Raw genomic sequence first — 25,160 nt, 5'->3', positions numbered from 1 at the left:
TGAAAATGCCGACAGTGACTGACCATCATTCCTATTCAAGTCTGTTGAAAGAAGGGCAAGCCTTGTGGGGGGAATAACCAGAAATGAAATCAGGTCAAAACCAACAATAATGTCACTCACCAGAAGTGGTTTGGTTTCTAGAAACTTGTAAAATAAGGCATTGGTGCATTCAAAGGGAAGTCAGCATTCGAAAGAGCTGTGCCCTGAGCTGGGGAGATAGCTCTGTGGGTAAAGTGGTTGTTGCACAAGCATGAAGATGGGAATTTGGATTCCTGGAACCCACATGAGAGCCAGGTGGGAGAAATCCTAGGGTCGGAGAAGCAGAAACAAGAGGATCCTTGGGGCTAGCTGAATCTGGGGGCTTCAGGGTTTGTGAGAGACACTGTCTCCAAGAACGAGTTGAGAAGCAATAGAAGTTGACTTCTGACCTCCAAATGTGCAGACACAGGGAAGCACATCTCCACACACGTACACACACATCCACATGATAACACACACACACACACACACACACACCCCAATAAAAAAGAAGCATGCAGCTCTGAAATGAGTTCTTAACCAATGGCATGATATCTTCATGTTCCTCAAGAGGTCTGTCTACATGGAGTGTTCAAACAGGGGAGAGGAGGAAGACAGAGCCCAGGTCTTAGAAAGTGAGAGGTCTGGCTTCAAATTGCCTCTGTTCACTACCAAACCTCTGTTTATCCAGAGGTTCCGTGGGCCCAGGGAGGCCTGTCTCACCGAGTGGCTGTGATATGGTAGTCTGGTGCTCTTTCAGTCTCATGGCATCCTGAGGGGCTAAGAACAGGAGTGATAGTGCGGAGTGGGGTGCTTTCCATGTGAGAAGCAGGGATGCAATACTGTGGCAGAGAGGATTCTGGGAAATGATATGAAGTAGCAAAAGGAGAAACAATGTCACACCTAATGAGTAAACCAGGTCAGAGATACTCATGGCAACTTGCTCCAGTTCAAAGGAGAGTGCTCATGCCCTGGGCAATGAATGTGGGTGAAGCCATATGGGAAGAATGGAGAAAGAGGAGGGGGAAGGGAAGACAGAGAAGAAAAGGCTGCCCCCTGGCGCCCAGTTTCAGTACTACACTGGAGTCGTTGTTTTTCTGACCCTTCTGCAGCCTTCACTAGCCATTCACCAGCTTTTCTTGGTGTTACCTTTAGTCTCTGCTCTTTGTGTCCCCCAGAGTCCTAACCAAGGCAGAACCCAACACGAAGGGAGAGCCGACTGCGAGGAAGATGCCAAGGCCAGAACCATTCCTTTCTAAATGAGGGTGCTGTGCTGATTTCCCCCATCCTTTGGTATTGCGCAGTCTGCATTTGCTAAGACCTTTGTGGGGAAAATAGAAGAAGCCCCCAGGCTCCCAGTGGTCCTGGCCCTCAAACAGTCTCTGCTTGCTCTTTAGGGAGATGCTATACTTTTTCTGGATAAAACATCTCCATCCACCCCTTTGCCTTTTCCTGGCTGCTGTAAGTTTCCATTTCCATTTGCTGAGTGGAGGTCCTTCCTCAGGAGCACACAGGAGACCCCATTTTCTGCCTGTTTTCTCTGTGCTGTGCTATTCTCCCGCCCTGTTCTATGGCCAGATTGAAAGTAGAATACAATGACCCCCCCACCCCCTTAGGGCAGACTTTCTCAGGGATTACAGCCAAAATCTTGGTGGGAAGCCCATTTCAATTCCAGCTCCCCCCACCCCCCTTCTAGCTGTGTGTCCTTGGACACATCTCAACTGTGTTCTAGTCTTATTTCTTGTCGAATGATACTCAGTCGTTTCTACTTGATTAGACTTCTGTGGTAATGGGGGTATCATATCTGGCAAGGTTCTGGATCTTGTGGGAAACTTTCAAGGATTCATCATAATCCGTGAAGACTGATATCTTCTCTATTGCCATGACTTCCTGAGAAGTGGGGAGGCCCTAGAGTCTGAATGAGGCTGGGCCCATGTTCTTCCTCCTTAACCACCGAGGAAACACCAGCGAGCATTCAGGACAGGCCAAGGCAGCCTCCCCTGACCCCCACCACCTTGTTGGCCACAAAAATAGTTTCCCTAGTGGTAAGGCTGATCTAGAATGGTGGATGCCTACCTAGGGTATACTTCTCAACTGAACTGACCTCAGTCATAGTTTCTCATCAGATTGCTCCCTTTGGTGTGTGTGTGTGTGGCTGCTAGCATGTGCACACCCATGTGTGGCCAGAGAACAACTTTAAGTGTCATCCGCAGACACATCATCCCTTTTGTGACCTGCTTTCTTGTTGGTAATCAGGGTAGATGGGGGGGGGGAGTGAGCCCCAGGGGTTGCTCTGTCCCCCCTCAGTGCTGGGATGAGAACTGTACACCATCACACCCTGCAGTTTTATGTGGCTTCTGGAGATGGGACTCAGGTCCTTGTGCTTGTGACACAAGTGTTTTACTGACTAAGCCCCACTCCCTCATCAGCTTTTTAATCAGCAGAGATTTCAGAGCTCAGTTCAATTCAATAATTCACCACACATCGACGGAACCTATAGCATGGACTCAGCGTGGAGGTGGGTTCTAGACATGGACGGGAGTCTGCCTCAGCTCCAGAGACAGACAGATATGTCCAATTGCTGTATCTGTTGTTTCTACATGTGTAGATAGAGGCAGGCATGGTGTGGTGACAGTCCCGGCTAGGACCTACAGATTCTTCCATGAACTTTGGAACTGTGCTTGTGGGCCTTGGGATAAAAACAGTATGTTCAAGAACAGATAAAAAGCCCACAGTCAAACATTAGATGGAGCTCAGGAAATCTTGTGCAAGAGTTGGGGGAAAGATTGAGGAACTTGGAGGGAATAGGGATTTCACAACAAAACCAACAGAGTTGGGCTGGAGAGATGGCTCGGTGGTTAAGAGCACTGACTGCTCTTTCAGAGGTCCTGAGTTCAATTCCCACCAACCACATGGTGGCTCACAACCAACAGCAACAGTTTACTCACATATATAAAATAAATAAACCTTTTTTAAAAAAAGAAAAGAAAACCAGCAGAGTCAACTAATCTGGACCCTTGGGTGCTCCCAGAGACTGAACCACCAACCAAAGAACATACAAGGGCTGGGCCTAGCCTCCCCTGCCCTGTGTATATATGTAGGAGATGTGCAGCTTGGTCCTCACGCGGGTCCTCCAACAACTGGAGCGGGGGGCTACTCCTGACTCTATTACCTGCCTGTGGATCCTGTTCCTCTAACTGGGCTGCCTTGTTTGGCCTCAGTGAAAGAGGATGTACCTAGTCCTGCAGAGACTTGAGGTGCCAGGGTGGGTTGGTACCCAAGAGGGACCTCCCCCTTCTCAGAGGTGAAGGGAAGAGGGTAATAGGGGGAGGAGCTGTGTGAGGGGAGGACTGGGAGGAAAGGGGGGCTGTGATTGGGATGTAAAGTGAATAAATAAAAAACATTAATGGGAACAAAAGAACAGATAGAAGTTGGTATATATAAAACTTTGGAGCCTCTATGACCTCAGCAGGTGCTGGGAGGAGTGATTGGGCGTGACAGAGGGAGACTGTCTGCTGGAGAGGGAGTCATAGGACCAGCTCAGGGAGAGGCTAACTGAGTCTTCTCTGTGTGAGCCTGTGTGCTAGATGTGAGGTTCAAATTATAAAATATACTTTGTTACTAGCTACATTATGTATGTCCTTAAAAAAACCCACACAATTTCTATATAAAAATACAAATGAGCCCTTGTGAGAAATATCTGAGGAGTATAAAAGAGATATAAACTTTGCTATATACAGACCTCTGATGTTCTTCTCCATCTCTTGGCCCATGCAGCCTTCTCTAGGATGTTTCTGTATGCTGAGGTGTAGACGTGCACTTGTAAAATAAGTATAGATTACTGTGTGGGCACTTTGATTACAAATAGGACCACATTGAATATAGTGTCCCACAATTCGATTCTTTCCTTCTCCAGTCTGTCTTCCTCTCCCCCAAGGACCCTCCAAATCTTCCCTGACCCGTTTAACAGTGGCAGAGAGATTAAGGACCCTCCTTAACTTAATAATCTTATTGATGACTATGTCTCTAATTCCTTGCTTATAAAAACTATTACAGAAAAGATCTTCACACACGCTTCCTTGGGGCCATGTGTATGAACTTCATGTGGGCAGAGTCTGAGAAATGAAACATCTTTGTGTGTATTCTATAGCATATGTCTGTTGGAAGATGCTTCTGTGCACTATTTATTCAGTAGCTGATTTCTGTGCCCAGAGATCTGGCTACAGTCTGGACACTAGATTGTCATGATTATCGAACTCTCTCCTGTACCTATGTTGTTTAAAGAATGCTCCCCAATTATCTCTGATTGGTTAATAGAGAGCTGATCAGCCCATGACTGGGCAGAGACGGCAGGACTTCTGATCCCAGGGGAGGGTCCCAGAAGGAGGAGAGGAAGGAAGAGAAGAGGTGGCTGTGAGGCAAAAGGTTCAGGAGGAGTTCCAATGAGCAGGTCACCAAGGGATTAGCCATGAAGACACACATGGAGCAGAGCTAGCCAGGGCCAGACCCAAAATGCAACCAGGGGCCCGTGGCTGGGAAGTAGATGGCTTAGAGGGTTAGAATAGATGGTTATCTGCCCAGTCCTAGTGCTTAAAGCTTGCAAATAAACTTAATAGGTCTTCACGTCAATTATTAGGGAGCTAGAACGGGAACAGATAAGGCTATCATTTTTTATTTCATGTATGTGAGTATACCGTTGATGTCTTCAGACACATCAGAAGAGGGCATTGGATCCCCATTAGAGTTGGTTGTGAGCCACCACGTGGTTGCTGGGAATTGAACTCAGGACCCCTAGAAGAGCAGTCAGTAAAGGCTATCATTCTTAAATCACAGCCTACGTGTGTCTGGTGGTCAGAGGACAGCTTGCAGGAGCTGGTTTTTGCTTTCCACTATAGTCTCAGGAACTGAACTCATCCTTAAGATTGACAGCAAATGCCTTTACCTGCTGGGCCATCCCATTGGCCTGGAATGCATCTCTTATTAAACTCTGAACTTTAAAAAAAGGGATTTATTTATTTATTTATTTATTTAACTATTTAATGTATATGTGAGTGTGTCTGAGGATATATAGGTGTACCACCTGCATGCAAACTTGGCACCTGTGCAGGTCAGAAGAGGGTGATGGATCTTGGAAAACTGGGATTACAGGTGGTTGGGAGCTACCCTAAGTGGATGCTGGGAACCAAACCCAGGTCCTCTCCAAGAGCAGTAAGTGCTCTTAACTGTTGGGCCACTTCTCCAGCCCCTCCCCCCATATTAATGGCTCCTGTCAACACCCCACTTGCTCCCAGCCCAAAATCTCTCCCACTGTACATTATCCTCAACAGCAGTTTCATCTGTCCTCAACCACACGCACCCTTTGGAGGGGTCCAGCCTGTCTTCTCCTTGTTTCTGGGATCTCCTGGGTCTCCCACAGACCTGGCTACTTTCCAGGGACCCTGAGACCTATCTTAACCCATGGAGCAGGTAACCTTGCAGTGATGAACTTTATTTCAGAATGACTTTTTTGCTTTGGTTTGTTTTTGAGAGAGAGAGAAAGAAAGAGGGAGAGGGAGAGGGCGAGAGAGAGCTCTCAGAGCAACCACTGAAGCAATATAGCTCTGCTGTTCATTCACTTGTTGGTCCACAGTGCTGGGCTCTGTCTGGTCTTGTTGCTGTGGAAGCCTGTGAGGGGGTGAGTGGGTGAGGAGGTGAGTGGGTGAGGAAGTGAGGGGGTGAGGAGGTAGTATTTCAGGAGGTGGGAGCCTGGAGGTGTTTTGGGGACAGAACCACCTAGCAGAGGAACACTATGATTTACAAACCCACGGGGAATGATTACTGGGGCTGTCTGGCCTTGTTGTCACAATATAAACAAATCCAGGGACTTCTCCAGCCAGCCCTTATAGCAAAAACAACACAAAATAAAAACAAACCTCAATAAGTGGTTTTCAAGCTTGAGGGAGGAGGGGACAGGGACGGGGACGGGGGGGGGGGGCGGAGAAAGAAGATGTCTTTTCAGGCTCCCTCTCCTCTGCCCTTGCCAGTATGTTCCCCTTCTTCCATTCACTGTAGTTGGCATCTCCACGAGATTTGTGTGTGATTCACCCTCCCCATTTGCAAAGAAAGACGAGACAGCTTTTGACCTATGTGTGGAAGTGTCCTGTACAGATTTCCTTACCTTTTATTAAAAAAAGAAACAATCAAACCCCAGAAACCAAACGCCATGCATCTGGGAGCTCAGATACTGAGCTGCTCATGAATCAAAAGATAACTCGGTACTGGCCGGCAAGACCCAACCAAGGAAGGTTCTGATTTATTAACTTGTCTTCGGAGGAAGATAAAGTAGGTGAATCAATAGACACTGGGCCTCCTCCCTTCTGCCTGGGTCCAAGGAGGAAATAAGGCATGGAGACATGATCAGGATAGGGGAGAGAGGAGGTGACACTCGGGTCACACACAGCACATGGAACACTGTGTTTTGTGGGAGGTGGCATTATGGGAGTGGGATATTGCTGGAAAGGGAGGCAGGGGTAGAAGGGTCTAAAAAGAGATTCCTGTGGTTGGTGATGGAGGAAAGCGTTGCCACACATTCTTTTCAATGACCATATCAGTGCAGGGGTCAGGATGGAGAGGATCCGGATGGGCAAGTGCGGGGACCAGCAAGGCAGCCATATTTCTTATCCAAGTGAAATTGTGAAATGTTGAACTGAAATTGCACCTGGGGTGGGGATAATAATATCTAACATTTATTAGGCATGGACACACATTACTGTGTGACCAAGAACTATTCTAGAAACACTGTATGCATGAACTTACGTAGTGAGGTAGGCGTCATCATTAACCCTACTCTACAGATGAGGAGAGTGAGTTACAAGATACAGCTAGCAAATGGAGATTTGTCTTCAGGCCTAAATGATTGGAGAGCTTGGGTGAACAACAAGATGGGATGTAGATTTGGAGACATGGGAAGAGAATGAATATAGTTGGGACTGTTGCCTTGAGACTGTGGAACTTCAAGGACGTTGTCTATAAAAATCTAAGGAGAGGGTCATGAAACTTAGAGGGAATTATCCATGAACTCTGAAGGAGCGAGCTATAGGAAGCCTAGGGCGATAGCCAAGGAACTCCAGTGAAGAGTGACACTTGCATCATTGGGTCTGGGGCTCAGGAAAGACATCAGGCCCAAAGGTGGCTATGTGAGAATCATGGAAAAGGGTGAACTCACTTAGGGATACATCTAATACCCACCCCCCTCAGTGTAGATATCTCAGAGTGCTCAATATATAAGGATGAACAAAGCACGAGTTGTTTATGAGGACGCCCAAGGCTGAGAAGGCCAAGAGGTAGAAGGAAAACAAGAGTGGTCAGAAGCATCTCAGGAAGGATATGGCTGTCCATCAACATCCTCATGAGAACCAAGATGGGATAAAGACTGAGGAGTAGGGGTTAGAGAGATGGCTTAGGCACAAGGATCAGAGTTCAGAGTCTCCACACCCACGTAAGAAGCTACGCATTACGGCCCACGCTTGTAGTCCTAGTACTGGGATGCAGAGACAGGAGCATTGTGTGGGCACACTGTCCCACCCACCCAGCCAATCAGTGAGCCTCAGGCTCAGTAAGAGACCCTGTCTCCAAAAATAAGGTGGACACTCACAGAGGAAGATATCCAACATTGACCTCTGACTGCCACACAAGAACACCACAACACCACACACACACACACATACACACACACACAGTGGTAGGTATTCTTATTAATGAAGATAGGGTTTAGTCAAAGATTTCATGGGCAACCTTGATTAAGAAACATGTCAGAGGAACGCTGGGCTGGAAAAGGAGGGGAAAGAATCTACTCGAACAAGCACGGCAATCTCTACAGGAAGAAAAGAAGTGGAAGCGACTGCAAGGCTGAGGCCCACAAAAAGTGATTTTAGCTATAACAAATGGGCATATTTTATATGACTTCTTGGGAGTCTTCCAACACAGCTGGACATGGTGCCTAGCTCGTTGTAGCTAATCAACAAATTCCTCGGAGAGATCCTTCTCACCCCTCCCGCATTCTTTCCTATTAACACCACCTTGAGAAAAACAAGCTCATATTTTATAGAAAAAAAAAAAGTTCAAAGCTTGGGGAGAATCCAGAGCTATTTCTTCTTTGGGGGATGCATGGTAATAGTGATTAAGTAGCTAAGCTGGTAGATGCTTAATTGATTCTTATTTTCGGTCTACTTGTGGGAAACAATGTACCCTGAGGATGTACAGGGAGTAGCCACACACCAAGCAGCCTCTGTTTCTGGAACTTTCCCAGTGCTTCAGTGAGGTGGAACTGAATCCTGCCATCCTTATATGGCTCCAGCTTTGGTGGTTTGGAAGTCACTGAGGACATGTGTAATAAATTTTCTCTACTGCCTTGAAAAACAAGGAAGAACAACAACAACTGGGCAAGCCTCCATTTCTAACGGGGGCTGTGAAGCAGATACCAGGACTACGGGCTGGCTGTCAGGTTGACAAATGAGCCTTCTCTTGTGAAAGGCACTTAGGAGGTTGAATCCAGAAGTTGGAGAAGAGCTGTCACAAGCCAGAGGTAGGCACCTCCCACCCAGCAGCTGGGCCTTTCTGTTTGGAAGACGGGGAGAATAATGTTTCTTGTGAACCTCAAGGGGTTTCCTTCCTTATGTTGGAAACACAGCTAAATACCAAAGCAAAGAGGAAGGGCGAAAGCCCTCTCCTAGGAAAACCTGATTGTCAGTCACACCAGCATTAGCGATGGCCTGAAGTTTTTGTCAAAGCACCTGCCTGTGAGGCTGGAGCTGGAGGCAGTTTGATAGCTTGGTACTTTGACATTGACTCAGTACCTGGTCTACATCCACTTCTACATTATAGCTGCACTGCCTGCTGTAATGGTGGAGGCTCTGCAATATTGCAGGGGCTTGTAGAGAGCTGGGCTACCCAAGGGAGCATTTTTCAGGCTGGGGTATACCTTGGTTTAATTGGGTTTAAGGCAAAGGCAGCTTTAGAAACACAATCTTTGCTTTGGTATTTAGCCCAAGAACATGTTCTTTTGTGATTACCATATAAATAAATAATAAAATAAAACAAACAGAAAGCATGTGTGTAATCATGCGTGGGTGAGAGTAGGTTTACTGTAGCAGCAAGTTTCTCACTCAGTGCACTGGCTCATTCTAGTCACAAGAGCCTCTTAGGCTCCTATGCTAGAGTCAGTTGTTTCAGCATGAGTCATACTGACCTTCCAGGAATGGACTTTCTGTCCCATGCTGCCTTGTCACCTCTGGCCTACTGGCACACTTCCTTGGACTCTGTGTTGACACAACAGCATCTTGGCCTGAGAGCAACGTGGCCACCATATTCTAGCGTTGCGCCACAGATAGTGTGTACTTGGTGATAGTTACACGGTTATCATCAAGAAAGAGGATCACTTTCCATTGTCATGGGGGGAGGGAGATGCAATTAGTCCCCCAAACACACCCCATTCCAGGAATGACAACATGAGACAGAGAAGTGACTCATGCCATCCATGAGATCCAATGTTTGAACACCAGAGTCACTCTGGTGGAACGGGAAATGTGTAGCTGTGGGTGGGTCAACCACGGAGAAAACAAACAGCCACCTGTGGCTTCTAGGGGAGCAGCAATCGGTCTGGTTTTGTTGGGCACGTTACCCCTCCCCCTCCCTCAGTTGCCCCCCCCCCTGCCTCTCAACAAATATTTGCTGAATAAATAAACAAAACAAAGCAGCGTTATAAAAGACACCAAAAGGCTGGTAAGGAAAATGAATCATTCATAATTGCCCCACTGTGGGCATTTTGGCTTATTTCCTTCAAGTCTTATTTCCTGTGAATGCTCTCTTTTCTATACATGTAAACATAATGTATTATTAGATTTAGCTCTGGGATGTGTTTTTGTATTCCTCTATTAATATGAATGAAATGATGAGATGAGACGATGCGGAAATGCATTGGAGACTGTAAAATGTTTAACAAATATCTTGTTATTAGTAATAATAAGCAGAGAAATACTGAAATGAATGCCACCAACCCCCCTTCAGCACAAACAGCCACTCTGTCCTTGGACACTGCAAATAGGTTTCTCTTCTTCATCCTGCTCACCACGGGGAGCCTCCCTGTCTCATCTTGTCAAGAGAAATACTGGCTTAGGCTTCTCAGGAACCGTCAGCTCCAACTTCCCACCCAGCTTAGAGTTTCCTTCCGTGTCGCGGATAGAAGGTGAGCAGGGGAGAAGCAGCCATGTCTCCCAGTCTGCTCGACAATGGCAGCCTCCACGAATACTCTCCTCTTCAGCCAGGGAGAGAGGAGTTATGATTCACGTGCTGAGGAGCGCTGTGTGTGCACTTGCTCTGTACTCGGAGTAGGGTAGAACCCGGACGGCTGCTGTCACAGTTGTGGTGGGCATGTCTAGCAAACCACAAGATCAGGCTTGCTTTGAACAAGTCACAGCCATCCTCTTGAACACCCAAGAATTCCCTGACACATCTGTTGGTCTAACCCATGATATCTATTGGTCTATCCCATGACATCTCAATAGCATCTAACCTATGCTTGGTTCTTTGAAGCTGCATGGGCTTGCTCCCACTACACAAAGGAATGCTGATGGAGCTCTCCTTGCAGATATTCCAGCTTCTTCACTGACTCTCCATCTGGGCCTGAACTAACACTGATAGTTTCTGACAGCTCATACCTAGATCCTTAGTGCAGCTCTAGGCCCCCTTGAAAGGGTCACCCCGAAAAGGCAAAAGGCTGTCAAAAGAATGAACCCTTCACCTTAACTACACCTGAGGATTGATGGAGATGAGTCTCCCAGGCTCTGGGAGGGGGAGAGGAACCCCACTTACGTAAGGAACGAGAGCACATCCTGATGGGTTTCACAAGGACCACACCCTCTCACATGGACCACACCCTGCCACAGCACACCCTCTCACAAGGACCACACCCTCTCACATGGACCACACCCTGCCACAGCACACCCTCTCACAAGGACCACACCCTCTCACATGGACCACACCCTGCCACAGCACACCCTCTCACAAGGACCACACCCTCTCACATGGACCACACCCTGCCACAGCACACCCTCTCACAAGGACCACACCCTCTCACATGGACCACACCCTGCCACAGCACACCCTCTCACAAGGACCACACCCTCTCACATGGACCACACCCTGCCACAGCACACCCTCTCACAAGGACCACACCCTCTCACATGGACCACACCCTGCCATAGCACACCTCTCACAAGGACCACACCCTCTCACATGAACCACATCCTCCTTGGGTATTTATAGTTTTCACTCCTCTGACTCGGCTCACATCCTTCCCATTACCTTCCCCCATCATCCCTCTAAATCCCAGCGATCTCTGTACAAATCCAAGCTGACGGCCGTTCACCCTGAACTCTTGGCTCTATTATAGTAGAAAATTACTGATGAAAATGTGGCCTTCACTCTCTAGCTGGCTCTGCTCACTTTTGGCAGGATCCAGTAGCCCACTGAGCCTAAGAGTTCAGGCTTCAGGCTTGCTCAGGCTGTCTGTCTGTCTGCATACCTATATTGGTCAACCCAGATTCTCCCCTTTCTTGATTGTCACATCCTTAGCCTGAAACCTGGCCCTCGGGTGTCCACCTGACGTCATTCTCTGCCCTCAGGAGGACTACTACTTACCTCAGTCTTTGGGGTCTGTAGAGACCAGGATAACCGCCCAGAATCCATGCCCCTGCCCCAAAGCCACCATCTCACTGCCACACGCGACCGTGGAGGCTGACCTTGGCCTTGATTAACTGACCAGGCGTATGCACAGAACAGAGGATGCATGAAGTTCACAACATTAACGCTTCCTCAGGGACTTAAAAAATAAAGCTGGCTTATTAATTAGCCTAAAACTCGTTTTAAACCCAGAATGTCACTTTGTAATGTGGCTGAACAGCTGTGATCATTATCAGGTGAAAGATGACAAACTCTAATAGCAGGCTGGCCTAAGTAGTGTGCCTACATCGCCTGCTCTGTAGACAATTCTCGCTCTTACAGAAGGCAACCAGAGCCTCCGACCACACTCTACTCTGCCTCCCTGCAGCAATCTGTCTTGGGTGATCTGGCTGGGGACTCTCTTTTATTCCAGGAAAACCAGACAGTAAACATGCCAGGAAGTTGGAGAGAGAAACAGGGCTTGCTCGCCTCTCCACTTTTCTGCTTTGAGACTGCCTCCCTACTGAGAGTCTGAGACTCTCTCCCTCTCTCACAAAGTAAAACCTACTTTAGGCAGGGATGGTGCCAGCCCTCTTCCAGCTTTCCTGCAGATCCTGCTGGCTGGGTGGGGCTTTGCCCAGGACTACATCAAAGGGTGGGTGGGAAGCTCACAGAGAGAGCCTTCACTCTTCTTAAGTGGGAAGGGTTAGTGACTGCTTTTTCACTTTGAATCTTATTAATACAAATGACTATTAAACCTGGATCAGCAGTTTGTTTTAAGATTCACAGGCAAAAAAAAATAATAATAATACTAAAAAGGAGTGTTAGAATATTCTGAGAAAAAAGAAAACTCAACCATTCAGTGAAACAAAAGAGTGAGTTACGTTTCTCGCACAGGCGATTTGGGTGTCAGTAGAAGGTTCTGGAGAATTGGTGAAGGTGTTTACTTAGCAACGTCCCCTGATTTCTGGGGAAAGCCATTTGTGGCACCCCACTCTGTTCCAGCCAGAAGCCGGCACCTCATTTGTCTTCCACATGCGTCTGAGGTAGCTAGACTAACCTGAGGACTCCTGATCTGGGAAGCATGGCGAACTTACCCTCTGCTCTTGTGTGGCCACGAAGGTCTGGAACCCCGGAGCCACCCCAAAGCCCAGCTCTTGGATGAAAGGTGGCTCAGACTGGCTGTGGATCTGAACCTTCACTCCCGCTTCAAATGTTGTTTCCTCTGAAAGAACAAACACGGACAGAGCCATGGGTCAGAGAAGGCAGATGCTCACGGAGGTCCCGGGGCGGGAAGCTCTAAGGAACACCGAAGGGATCATACGGTAGGGACACTGGCTTCACCCCTGCAGCATTGAACCCCGAGCCTGTGACTTTCCTCAGAGAAGGGACCAGGAGAAGGTTCTGGAGACAGAGAATAAATAACCTGTACTGGCCAGTTGAGTTCAGTGCAGTCATGGAATCTTCATGAGACGGGGCGGGGACCAGAGTCAGAATAAGAAAGCGAAGAGACCATGCTGCTGACTTTAAAGAGGGGACAGAAGTCAGCAGCTAAGAGATGGATGAAGCTTCTATAAGCTGGAAAGAGCCAGGGCGTGAATTACCCCCACAGAGCCCTCAAAGCATCACTGTGTAGCTTTTCTGACGTCAGCCCTGGCTTTAAAAGCCTAGGAGAGACCATTTCAGAATTGTGACTTTAAAAAGTGTGTGTGTGTGTGTGTGTGTGATGTGTGTGAGTAGCTCACCTATGTGGGAGTCTGTGGAAGTCAGAGGCTAGAATCAGGATGTCTTCCTCAGTTGCTGTCCACATCATCATCATCATCAATTATTATTTTGAGACATTATCTCTTACTGAACCTACTGCTCAGTATTTCTGCCAGGCTGGAAAGCCTCTAAGATCCACCTGTCTCCAGCTCACTCTAACCCACAGTGCTGGGGTTACAGGTGTACATCACCACACCTAGCTTTTTCACATGAGTTATGTGCAAATATACATATGTTTTCATACTGACATAGGTACTTTACCTACTGAGTCATCTCCCTAGCCCTAGACCCTAGAGCTTTTTATTTTTATTCAATCAATCAATCAATCAATCAATCAATCAATCAATCAATCTATCTATCATATATCCATCTACTCATCTACCCACCTACCCATCTGCCCATCTACTCATCTACCTTCCTACCTACCTACCTACCTACCTACCTACCTACCTACCTACCTACCTACCTACTTATTCTTTGAGACAGGGTCTCCCTATGTCACTCTGGCAGTCCTGAAACTCATTATGTAGATCAGGCTGGTCTCAAACCCACAGACATTTGCCTGCCTCTGCCTTCTAAGTGCTGGAATTAAAGGCACCACTACATCTGGTTAGAGTATACTTTAAAGATTTATTTTATTGTTTTAAGGGTGTGTGTGTGTGTGTGTGTGTGTGTGTGTGTGTGTGTGTGTGATGCACCCATGGGTGCAGGTAACTGCAGAAGCCAGAAGAGTCAGATGGAGTTGACAGAGATTGTAGCCTGCATGCTGTCGGTGCTAGGCGCTCTTTCTCTGGAAGAGCAGTATGTGCTTTTAACCTGTCTCTCCAGCCTGTAACCTTAAAATTAAAACAAACAAACAAACAAACAAACAACCATGTTGTTTTCTGTTACAGCTGGAATGTGAATCTAATTCAAGTCAGTTAGGCTAGCTCCCTGCTTCAGTCACCATATTAGTCAGTTAGGCTAGTCCCCTGCCTCAGTCACCATATTTAAAAATGTGATTATGAGATGAGTAATATTCCTCGCCACGCTCCCATCAGGCCCCTGGAAAGATTCTCTGACACTCTTATATTTTATTTACTAAATTCTTTCCTGGGCCATGAGCTGAAGACGAGAATGGTAGGAAGGGAAGAACAGTGTGTGACATTAGAAACGAAAACCCAGGGCTTGCTTGACTGCCTCCCTCCTCTGAGCTGCAAGAGATAGGCAGCCAGAGCAGAGGTTGCCGCCCTGGTGGCTTGGGCAGGAGAAATGGCCCTTGGCAGTAAGAGGCGACCGGAGAGGCAGAGTGGGGCTTAGTTTGTGTTCGATATTGGTGGAGTGGAGCATGTGCCGAGGGGATTGCATTTGCGTACAGATGAGGTTCCGATGTGCAAACCTGCAGCTCCCCCCACCTTGCTTATGAGGAGCCTGGCTCCTCTGCCCTACTTTCCTGCCCTCGCTGGCAGCCTTGCTCTGGGCACAGCTCTGTTCCTGCAGCACATGCGGTCAAACCTCCCAAGGCTCCTTGGATTGGCTGTTGCTGGCTCCTGTTGTACACAGTCACACAAATCAACTGCCTCTAATGTCTTCCTGCAGTGTCCATCTGATCCTAACCACATTTACCTTGAAGAACTCTCCCAGCTCTACCCAGAACAACTTCTCTTGCATGGCTGTAGCTTCAGCATTCACCTGCTAGATAGAGCCTCTGCCACACTGCGTCCCGCCCTTATCTATCTGTCTCCTTCCTCAGGCTGCGGCTTCTTGAAGCCCAGAGCTGGGTATGGTCAGAGGTCTTTACCAGGGTATCCAGGGACACTAAATGAACATGCAGACTCTCTGGAATTAGAGCTTATCTACTTACTAATGGGCAAGGCCAGACTGGGCTCCACACTAAATGTTTCAAAAGAAAAGAATGGGGAGAGGATGGGGACTTGCAGAAATGAGGGATGCTAGAGTGTAGGGTGAGTGTTAGGAAGGGAGAGAGAGAATTTATCAGTGCTGAATCCATGGCTGGGGGCGGTGGGGGTGTGTGCCCCAAGACTGACAGAGAAGAAAAGGTCTGGGTGCAGCCACAGGAATATTAAGACTATAGAAAATGTGGTGGCAGGTACTGACTGAGGCAGGCTTGGACTGGTCTGTGATTTGGAACTGGATAAGACTCCAAGGTCAAAGTGTTTGGATGTAGGGTCCAACAGGCAGAGAGAACTGGAAATGGCACTTTCATGATTTAGACAAGGCATCCAGTGGCTGATATGGGGCTTCCTTAGAAGAGGACAGTTGCCAGGACAACACCATCCCATGGCTTCAGACAGGGCTTCATACACTGAGAAGTAATCCTAGGAGGCTATGTACGTATACATCTCTCCTCCTTCCTGCGGTTCAACTGTTTTGTGTCTTCTTCATCTAGACTGACCTCCTTGAGAAGGTGTGAACGAGAATGGTCTCAATTGGTACCCATGTTTCAATACTTGCTCTCCAGGTAGTTGAAGTGAGGTATGGTCTTGTTGGAAGAATTGTATCACTGGGCATGGGCTGTGAGGTTTCAAACAACCATGCCAATCCCAGTTGATTCTCTCTCTCTCCCCCCAACCCCCCTCTCTGTATTCTGCTTGTGGATCAGGTTGTAAGCTCCCAGGCAACTGCTCTAGCACCATGCCTGCCTGCCTGCCTGCTGCCACACTCCCTGCCATGATGGCCATAGACTCACCCTCTGAAGCCGTAAGCCCCAATAAGCTTTTTTTTTGTAAGTTGAGCATGGTAGCTTCACAGTACACTATCCAGATACCTATACACACAGGTTTTTGTTCACCTATGGTTTTATATTACCATCTTCCATCGATTACGATGGACTCACTGGTGGTCAGATACCGGGTCTCTTTTCCTGGCAGGATGCTGCTATACCAAGGGTGCTTGTGCTGCGAGGGAAGTGAATGTTTTCAGGGAGCCCTGGAAAGGAACTGGCAAACTGCCAAAGCTTGTGTCTAGCTAGTAGAAGCTGCGCAACCGCCTGCTATACAACTGGGCTTAGGCAACCTTCTAGCCAGTAAAGACTGGCTCAACGCACAGCTTGTGGCCTCCAGGAAGAAATGAGAAGTGAAGCTTTTCTGTAGGAGACTCTAATGAGTAATGGGCAAAAAAGTCAGCCTGGGGAGCCAGACCAGTGAGAACTGCCCAGGGACTAATCAGACTGGGTTAGGGTTTGCAAGAGGCCCTGGTTTATTCCAGAAGCAATAGTAGCTGTTAGCAGAGTAAACCTAGAGCAACCTCATTTTATTCTGCGTTAAGAGCTATTGGACAGAGACGAGGAGGAGAAGAGGGCTGTTTCTGTGCTCTCTCCAACCCTCCCTGTCCCCTGTGTGCGCTGCAGTCATGCTGTATGTACACACTATGCTGGCTACCATCCCGCCTTCTTAAACACTGCCCGTGCGTGTTCCTGGTCCACACAGGCTCTGGGCTACTTCTGTATGGATCTGAACAGCAGATGCAGGTGTATTCATGGGTAGACTCCAACCTGGAGTCCCAGCTCATTCAGGCCTACTCTCCCCAAGTCTCCTTATTCCCATATCTCTAGATAGATTTTGCTTCTGTGCCTTGTGGGAGCTGCCTTGTTTCTCTCTGGATCATTCTCTAGCTTGCTTGTGAATCATCTAACCCCTGATCTTCTGCCCACCCTGGTCTCTGTCATTTCCTGAACATGGTACTTTATTAAGAGCCAAGTTACCAAATACAGTTTGTTAGAACTAAATATAACCACAGACCCCAGCCTTTGAGGTTCTAGAATGCTCATTGAGATCACCTAGAGCTAGCTCCCTCTCTCCATCCCTCTTCTCCTCCTTCTTTTCTTTGTCTGTCTTCCTCTCTCTCTCTCTCTCTCTCTCTCTCTGTGTGTGTGTGTGTGTGTGTGTGTGTGTGTGTGAGAGAGAGAGAGAGAGAGAGAGAGAGAGAGAGAGAGAGAGAGAGAGAGAGCGCACTAGGATCTATCACTAGAAATTTCAATTCTGGCGCTATAGGAAGAGCCAGGAACCTTCATCTCCAGATATTCTGTTACAGGTCACCTGAGCCACATTTGGAGAAACAGTGATGCAACCCAGAGAGGAAATGACTTACCCAAGGTCACATGGCAAGGCAAAGGCATAGCCAGGACTCCAGCCAAGTCTCTTGATTTTTAATCTAGCATTTTTTTCTACCTCCTGATGAATGTGAGTAGGTACCCTGTAGCTCTGGGGGTCTGAATGGGGAGTGAGGGACAGGCATGTTCTTTTTCACTGTCAGATCCCCAACTCCCACAGCACACAGGGTTGACACAGAGCTGAGTTCCATAAATGTTGAAAGAACAAACCAACGAGGATATAACCTCCACATGGGCTCTCTGTTCCCCGTTCTGCCAGCTGATGCATCCACCCAGTTCCTGGAGGAACAGGGTAACCCCAGGGCTCAGACAGCAGATGGGTCAGCCTACCTAACAGTCGCAATGAGGACAGTATTTGGGACCACGTGCATTCAACAAGATGCCAAAGTGAGCCCCTTGTTGAAAACCACTGTAAAACCCTTAGGATGCCAACATATACAAATAAATTCCAAATAAAAAATAGTCCGAGAATTCTCAGGTAATAATGACAGCATCACATTGAGCTTGGTGGCCCTGCCGAGCGGGGACCCAGGGTGACTGCCTAGAGTGGCACCCTACAGGTGCTCACACCTCCAAACACTACAACACCACCTCCTTCCAAGATGCGGACCTCTAGTGCGGTGGGGGGTTTTGTTTACATATCTTTGAACACCAGGATTCAAAGCTTCAGAGGTAGAAAGTGTGAAGGAGCAGAGAGATAAAGGAAAGCCTCCCCTTGGTGTTAGGAGCCCATGCTAACTGGGATGGTGCTGAATGCCGGTGCTGGATCTCGAGGAGGAGAATGGCTCCGCAGACTTCAGCCTGCAGAAGCTAGGCTCTGTCAGCCTTCTCTGGGAGCATGACCTGGCATACACAAGGTGAGATTTACCTGGGGAGGTGCTTTCTTTGCACGCAGAATGGATTTGGGAGCTCTGCGGGGAGGAGGCAGAAGTGATGGGCAGAATGCATAATGGGGCAGGGAAAGCACTCGGCAATAAAAGAAGCTTAAATCTTTAATCTTTGCAAATTACAGGAAACAGGGGGAGGCCGTGAGCACTGGAGAGAAGGAGGAAGAAAAGCGAGCGAGCGAGGGAGTGGCTCTGAAAAGCGGAGGGAATTTTCTAGGCTCAGGCAAGGGATGTGTCGCTACACAGCGATCTTGTTTTGGACAAACTGACTTTATTACAGTGACTATGTCAGGGCGGGGTAGCTCCAAGGGCAGCTTGAGACAGGAGGATGGCCCGCTAGAGGGGATAGCTCCTAGTGCAGCTGCTGCTCACCACCGTGCCTCGCCTCTCAACTACTCTCTGACCTGGGGAGTTGTTGGGGGCTCAGACTGGTGGCTTTTCTCTTGCCTCCCGGCATCTGGTTAGGGAGGCAATCAGGGAATGTTGGGTCAGAGAGAAAATTGGTAGGAGAGAAGAGTCTGAGGCTGGGTGTTCAGCCCTGTGCTGGCTAGTTTTTATGTCAACTTGACACACACAGGAGTCAGCCGGGAAGAGAAGAAAGAATCTTAATCACACGTGTTTCTGTGGATTGACTTCTGGTCAAGTGGGGAATTTTCTTGATTGGTGATTGATGTGGGAGGGCCCAGCTTCCTATGGCAGTGTCACCCCAGGGCTGGTAGTCCTGAGTAACCTAAGCAGTACGCCTAGTGGAGGAGAAAGGACAACAACCCACCCACAAAACCTCCCCAAAATTTGTCCTGCCTACAAGACGTACAGGGGCAAAGATGGAGCAGAGACTGAGGGAATGGCCAACCAATGGCTGGCACAACTGAGAGCATCCCATGGGCAAGAACCAGTCTCTGACAGTATTAATGACACTCTGCTACGATTGCACAGGCAGGAGACGAGCATAACTCTCCTCTGAGAGGCTCCGTCCAGCAGATGCAGAGACTTACAGTCAAACAATAGATGGTGCTCAGGGAGGTGCTATTGTGGGGCCGCGAGAAAGTGTAAGCTCCAGCCCTTTCCAAGGAGGAGTCTTCAGACACACTAGAGTCTCTAAAGACTCTAGGGCATCCTGTAGGAAAAATGTGACACTTGGTTGAACTGTTGTTACCCAAAGCAATTTGCTTAAATATAGATTTCTTCTCTCCCCTCTCTCTCCTTCCTTCTTTTATTCCTTTTTTTGTGTATGACATACACTCTCTCTGTCTCTTTCTGTGTCTCTGTCTGTCTGTCTATTTGTGTGTGTGTGTGTGTGCCCCTATGTGTGCAGGTGCTCAGAGACCATAAGAGGCCCTAGTGTTATAGGCAGTTGTGAGCAGCCTGATGTAGGTACAAAGAACCAAGCTCGGGGTCTCTGCAAGAGCTCTTAATGGAGAGCCATCTCTCCGGCCCTATTCATTTCTCATTTTAAAGTGGAAAGGACCAAGGTCAGTCAGACATGGATTCCATACTTCTTAGCCAGTTCCATGAGTGAGACTTGCTTCCTGGTAGCTGTTGAATGCCTTAACCTGTGAAAGGGTTAGAATTTCTTTGTGTGTGTCACAGGATCAAATAGCACCTTCTATTAACGTAGGGCCAGGCATCCATGTTGGGGAAGGACACAGGAATGTTAGATTTTGGTCAGGCAACCAAGAAGTGTGGCTATACTTTCCTTTCTGCTAAACAGAATCTTTGCAAAGCAGGGATCAGTGAGTGCTCCAGGTTCAGTTCAGTTTCATTACGAAAAGATTTACTCCAAGGATTAAAATATATATATAAAACATGTTTCCTTAGGGCATTTGGGCTCAGAGATTATCAATTACTTGATAAGAAGGCTAATCGTCAGGTTGGGTGATCAGCATGTGGGAGACACCACCTTTGAAAATCCACTGGGAGACCCAAGTCTCTGAAATTACAGAGGCAGTTGGTGGGTGAATATGATTCTATTCATAAAAATTTTGACAGCAGAAGTCAGCTTTGACGAGGTTGCTGAATGGATCTTGTAGGATATTGACCGATAAATATACCAAATTCTAAATCCACCCTAAGTGTTACAGAATTCATAGCAACATTGTCTGACTATTTTCCCAATCAGTGAATGGAAAAAGCAGGAAAATGTATGGTGATAATAGGATAACTGTTGTTAACATTATTTAATAAGGAAAAGTATGTCGCTGTTAAGAGGGCATCTTTAGGCCTCTGCATGGTGGGAAACAGTAGTCTAGGCCTGATCTTCCTACAACTAAATATCTGTGAGTCCCCTCAAGTGCACTGAGGATTCAGGGCATGTCCTGAGATTCTGCATGTCTAACACGCTCCCAGCTGAGCCTAGGCTTCTGGGTGAGGACTGCCTTCCAGTTCCACATTAACAATAACTGTCCTAATAATTATTAGTGTGTGTGTGTGTGTGTGCGTGTGTGTGCACACGCGCCCGTGCGCATGCGCACGCACGGTGATATCCAAGGAGGTCAGAGAAAGGTGTTGCATCACCTGGGAGTTACAGGCAGCTCAACATGGATGCTGGGAACAGAACTTGGTTCTTCTGGAAGAGCTGAAAATGCTTTTAACCGCTGCACATCTACATTTTAGCAAAACACACCAAGCCAGTTACCAAATGGTTTGGCTTCTACCTGAAAGCTAGCCTAGCACACTCTGGGCTGACCTTGACTTTCCTCTCCCCGTACTTGAGATTTCAGCAACCCACAACCCCACAGCCTCCTCTCACTCCCATGCCTAGCAAATGGAGAACCAAGCTCATTTCTTCTGCACAGCTCCCCTTCGATGCTCTTCTTCTCCTCTCTGGAGCTGTCGCCTCCTTCCTTGTTCTGTTTCTAGTCTAGTGATCATAGCACCCAATGGCCCCTATGTGAAGACTTGGCCATGCCTTGGACATCGGATGTGAAGGCTGTAGGATGAAAATATGTCTAACTGTGGCAGAATCATATGTGAATTCCCCAGAAAGTCCCTAGCTTATGTACTCTTTTTGTTTTGTTTTGTTTTTGTTTTTTTTTTCGAGACAGGGTTTCTCTGTGTAGCCCTGGCTGTCCTGGAACTCACTTTGTAGACCAGGCTGGCCTGGAACTCAGAAATCCGCCTGCCTCTGCCTCCCAAGTGCTGGGATTAAAGGTGTGTGCCACCCTCCCTGGACTTCTGCCTGTATTCCTGAGGTGCCCGAGAACACAGTGGATGCTCAATGAAGATCCCCTAAACAGGATAGTGGGTCTGTTTCCTCAGCTCCCTAGGTATTCTCTTTGGGCTGCTGGCTGTCTGGCTGGGACCTCCAACGAGATCATATATGCTTTCTGCACCACACTTAGCAGATCTCCAGCATGATAAAAATCAGGTTGCTCCGTAGATGCCTGCTTCCAGCAGTGCATCTAATTTATAGCATCATTCCTTCCGAGTCTTCAGGCACCTGTGGAGATGCCCACCCAGCACAAAGCCCTTCTCTAAGCATAAGCAGGGCATCTCAGCTGGTGGCTGCATGTCAGTGTGCTCTGGACTCCACTCAGAATTCAGGCCAGAGCCGCTGCCTCTCATTCTTGGGACATCCTTAGGACCTGGCACCATGACAAGAGTTTTTCCTGGGAGCCAGAGATGCTGGAGAAACCATGGCAACCCCAGTCTCATTCTAGCTGTGTCCCATTTGTAATGGGGTGGGTGTGGGGGTAGGAACTCTGCTCTCCCTGATGGCTGCTCAGGCCTTCCAGCTATGGTAAAAATTTATGGTTATTTTTAATTTAACTTTTATATTTATCAAAGCAGTCTATGTACATAATTTTAAAAGTTAAGTGGTGCTTCAAGGCACTGACTGAAAAGCGTGTTTCCCAATCCATCTCTGCACTCCGTTCCCCACTAAGAGCTACCCCTCCGAGGCTCTACTTTACGCTCATTGAGCTATCTTTTCTGTGTTCATGCATCGCATGCATGAAGCATCAACTGCTTGCCTGCTATTTCTTGGTGGTACAACTCTGACACGTTTGCTCCTGAGTTCTTACCACAGAGGATGAGCACAACGTGGGCTTCTTTCGTGGAATACCTCCCTTTGCTTGCCTTCCAGCCACCCTCAGAATACAGGTATAGATTTGAGCTCAATTGGTTATTTAGCTTTTATATAACCGTAACTCTACAAATGTTCATAATCCAGCCTTATAACACAGAAAGGTGTGTGTGGTGTTCTTGCGCGCGCGCGTGTGTGTGTGTGTGTGTGTGTGTGTGTGTGTGTGTGTGTGTGTGAGTACATGTGTGTGGATGGATAGCCCATGTGTGCAGGACAGAGGACAATGTCAGGTATGATTTCTTAGTTAGGCGTCTTCCACCTTCTGTTTGAGACAAAGTCTCTCACTGGCCTGGAACTTTATCAAGTGGTCATGACTACTGAGCTTCAGGGAGCCGCCTGTCCCCACCTCTCATCCTGCTGTTGCTGAGATTATAGTCACACTGCACCGTGTCAGCTTTTTATTTGGGTACAGGGGACTTGAACTCAGGTCCTCATGCCTTCCAAGGAAGTGTTCTATCCACTGAGCCATCTCCCCAGCCCCATAGATGATTGCGATCTTAGACTTTTGGTTTCGTGTAGCCTAGTGTTTTGCTCACTCATTCATCTCATTCCTTTCCCTGGAACCCTGCCCTGGGAGCAGAACTCTGAAATGCCTTTCAGGACACTGGCCAGCTCCACAAATGTGGTCCCTCCTGGAGCCCACAGCTGCCTGCTGTGTTTTGGACTCACAGCTCTCTCCTCACGGCTGCCCCCTTTTCTCCACTCACACCTGGAATTCTCGCTCAGCAAGGTTCTCTGTTCCCAGGTCCTCACTTTATCTTTTCTCTCTGGCTTTATTCTCTCTCATCCCTCAGTAACATCTAGCAGGAGTCACCTGAGACACGAGTTGTTCCGAAACCCAGTTCTCCCCTCGAGTCACACTTACAATCTGCTGAATGTAGAATTCTGTGTTGGACAAGAAGGGTGATGACCTCTCCTTCAGAAATGTCCCGCCTCCTGTGTGTAGATCTGATTCTAGAGTCCGGGAAGATGACCATTTTTCCCCCTCCAGTCTAGAATTTGCAAGTTTGTGCCTTGGCCTTTGTGCTTTGTCCCCACCACAGGTAGGACTTGGTATCCCGCAGCCTGGATGGTCATGTCCTTCAGTGGAGGATGGGTAGCATCAGTTTCTTCCCCATGCATGGCCCCTGGTCCTTCAGTTCTGTCATTCTAGAATTCCCACTATAGAGATGTTGGGTTTTTCTGAACTGATTCTTTAATTTTCATGTTTTTCTCCTCTCCCATTTACATCTGTTGGTCTTGTAATTTTCACTTCTGGGGTAGAATTGCTAACTAAATTCCAGCCCCCTTACAGATTGCATTTTAATATATGCAATCATGCTTTAATTTTCACTTTTTCTTCTTCCAAATGCCCTGTTTTACTATCACCCTGTGCATCTGTGGATGTGATATTGCTTCTTCTCCCTCCCGAGGATGTTAATTAAATCATTTTGATGCTTCTGTCTGTTTGTGCATTTATACTTTCATTTATTAAATACTATATATTACTTAATAGGACCAAGGCACTTTTCTAAACCCATCATTTGTATTAACTCACACTTCAACCGATCTAACAACAACATAGAGTATATGTTGTCATTCCCAACCTAGAGGTGATAAAATATGCCCAGAGAAGTTAAATAGCTCACCTCAGGCCACACAGCTGGGAAGCAGCATAGCTGGGATTTGAACCCCAGCAGCCTGGCTCTACAGCTTGTGCTGTTAGCAATACTCTCTACCTCATGCGTTTTTATTTGCTTGTTGTTGGGTCCTTAAGTTAGTGGCATCTCTCATATACCTGGCTCTGTTTGTCCATTCATGCTTAAAGGATACCTAGAGCTCGTAGACTTCCCTTGTGTAGGTTTGGGGGCTTTTCAAGAGATGTCACACAGGCATGGAGCTAACTAGGTCGTTATGTCTGAGCTCCTTTAGGCGCCCTGCCTTGGCTTGCAGGGGTCCCCAGACCTCTGTGTGGAGGGGTGTGCAGGAGATAAGCCTGGTTAAGAGTTCCCTTCTCGGTAAGTAGGATTTTGATTCCTCTGTAATTTCCCATTTAGCACCTCACCCTGTGGTCTGCTGGCCTGACCACCCCAAGTCCAGACCATTTGCTTCAGTGTCACCTTCTGGGGTGGGAGAGATAAATCTGTGGGTTTTAGGGGATAACTAGGTCATTTTGGGGTTCTGTGGTAGTTATGATATGTCCCTAGTTGACTTGTCTAGTTAAAGTCCAAATCAGTCACCAGTAGTCGCTCTGATTTCTGTCTTCCACCTGGCATTGTCCTTGTGAGTTTACTGAAGACAATGTCTTCCTTGTTCTTTGGGAAGGCTTTGGGAGGGAGTGTCTCATAAATAGGATTCAGCCTAATGTGCTTATTCAGAAGTCTCCACTGGCCGCTGCCCTGAGGTCCAGCTGCTCCCCAGATCTGTTGGGAGCTCCTTTCTCCATCCATCGTAGCAGGAGGATGATGATACAGGGGTGCTCTAGGCAACAGACACAGCCATAGACCCAACCAACTACCATGTTTATATCAGTAACCTTCGCTTCCGCTCTAATGCTTTGCTTTGATATATTAGTGTATGTATGGGTGTGGGTGTGGCTTCACATATGGAGGACAGAGGA

The 25,160-nt window shown here is 47.7% G+C and overlaps 1 protein-coding gene across 1 annotated transcript in view; it reads right to left on the bottom strand.

Moving 5' to 3' along the window:
• Positions 1-25,160, bottom strand: part of Asic2 (acid sensing ion channel subunit 2) — a 271,184-nt gene that overhangs the window by 60,111 nt on the left and 185,913 nt on the right. The window contains exon 3 of the mRNA XM_021177008.3: positions 12,813-12,940. Within this exon, the coding sequence (XP_021032667.1) occupies positions 12,813-12,940 (128 nt within the window). The remainder of the gene's footprint in view (positions 1-12,812; positions 12,941-25,160) is intronic.

This window comes from Mus caroli, unplaced genomic scaffold (assembly GCF_978045245.1).
Source record: "Mus caroli unplaced genomic scaffold, Mus_caroli_1 scaffold_13, whole genome shotgun sequence".
In the NCBI taxonomy this organism is placed as follows: Eukaryota; Metazoa; Chordata; class Mammalia; order Rodentia; family Muridae; genus Mus; species Mus caroli.
Note: the sequence above shows the minus strand (reverse complement) of the source record. Positions and strands in the feature narration are given on the sequence as shown.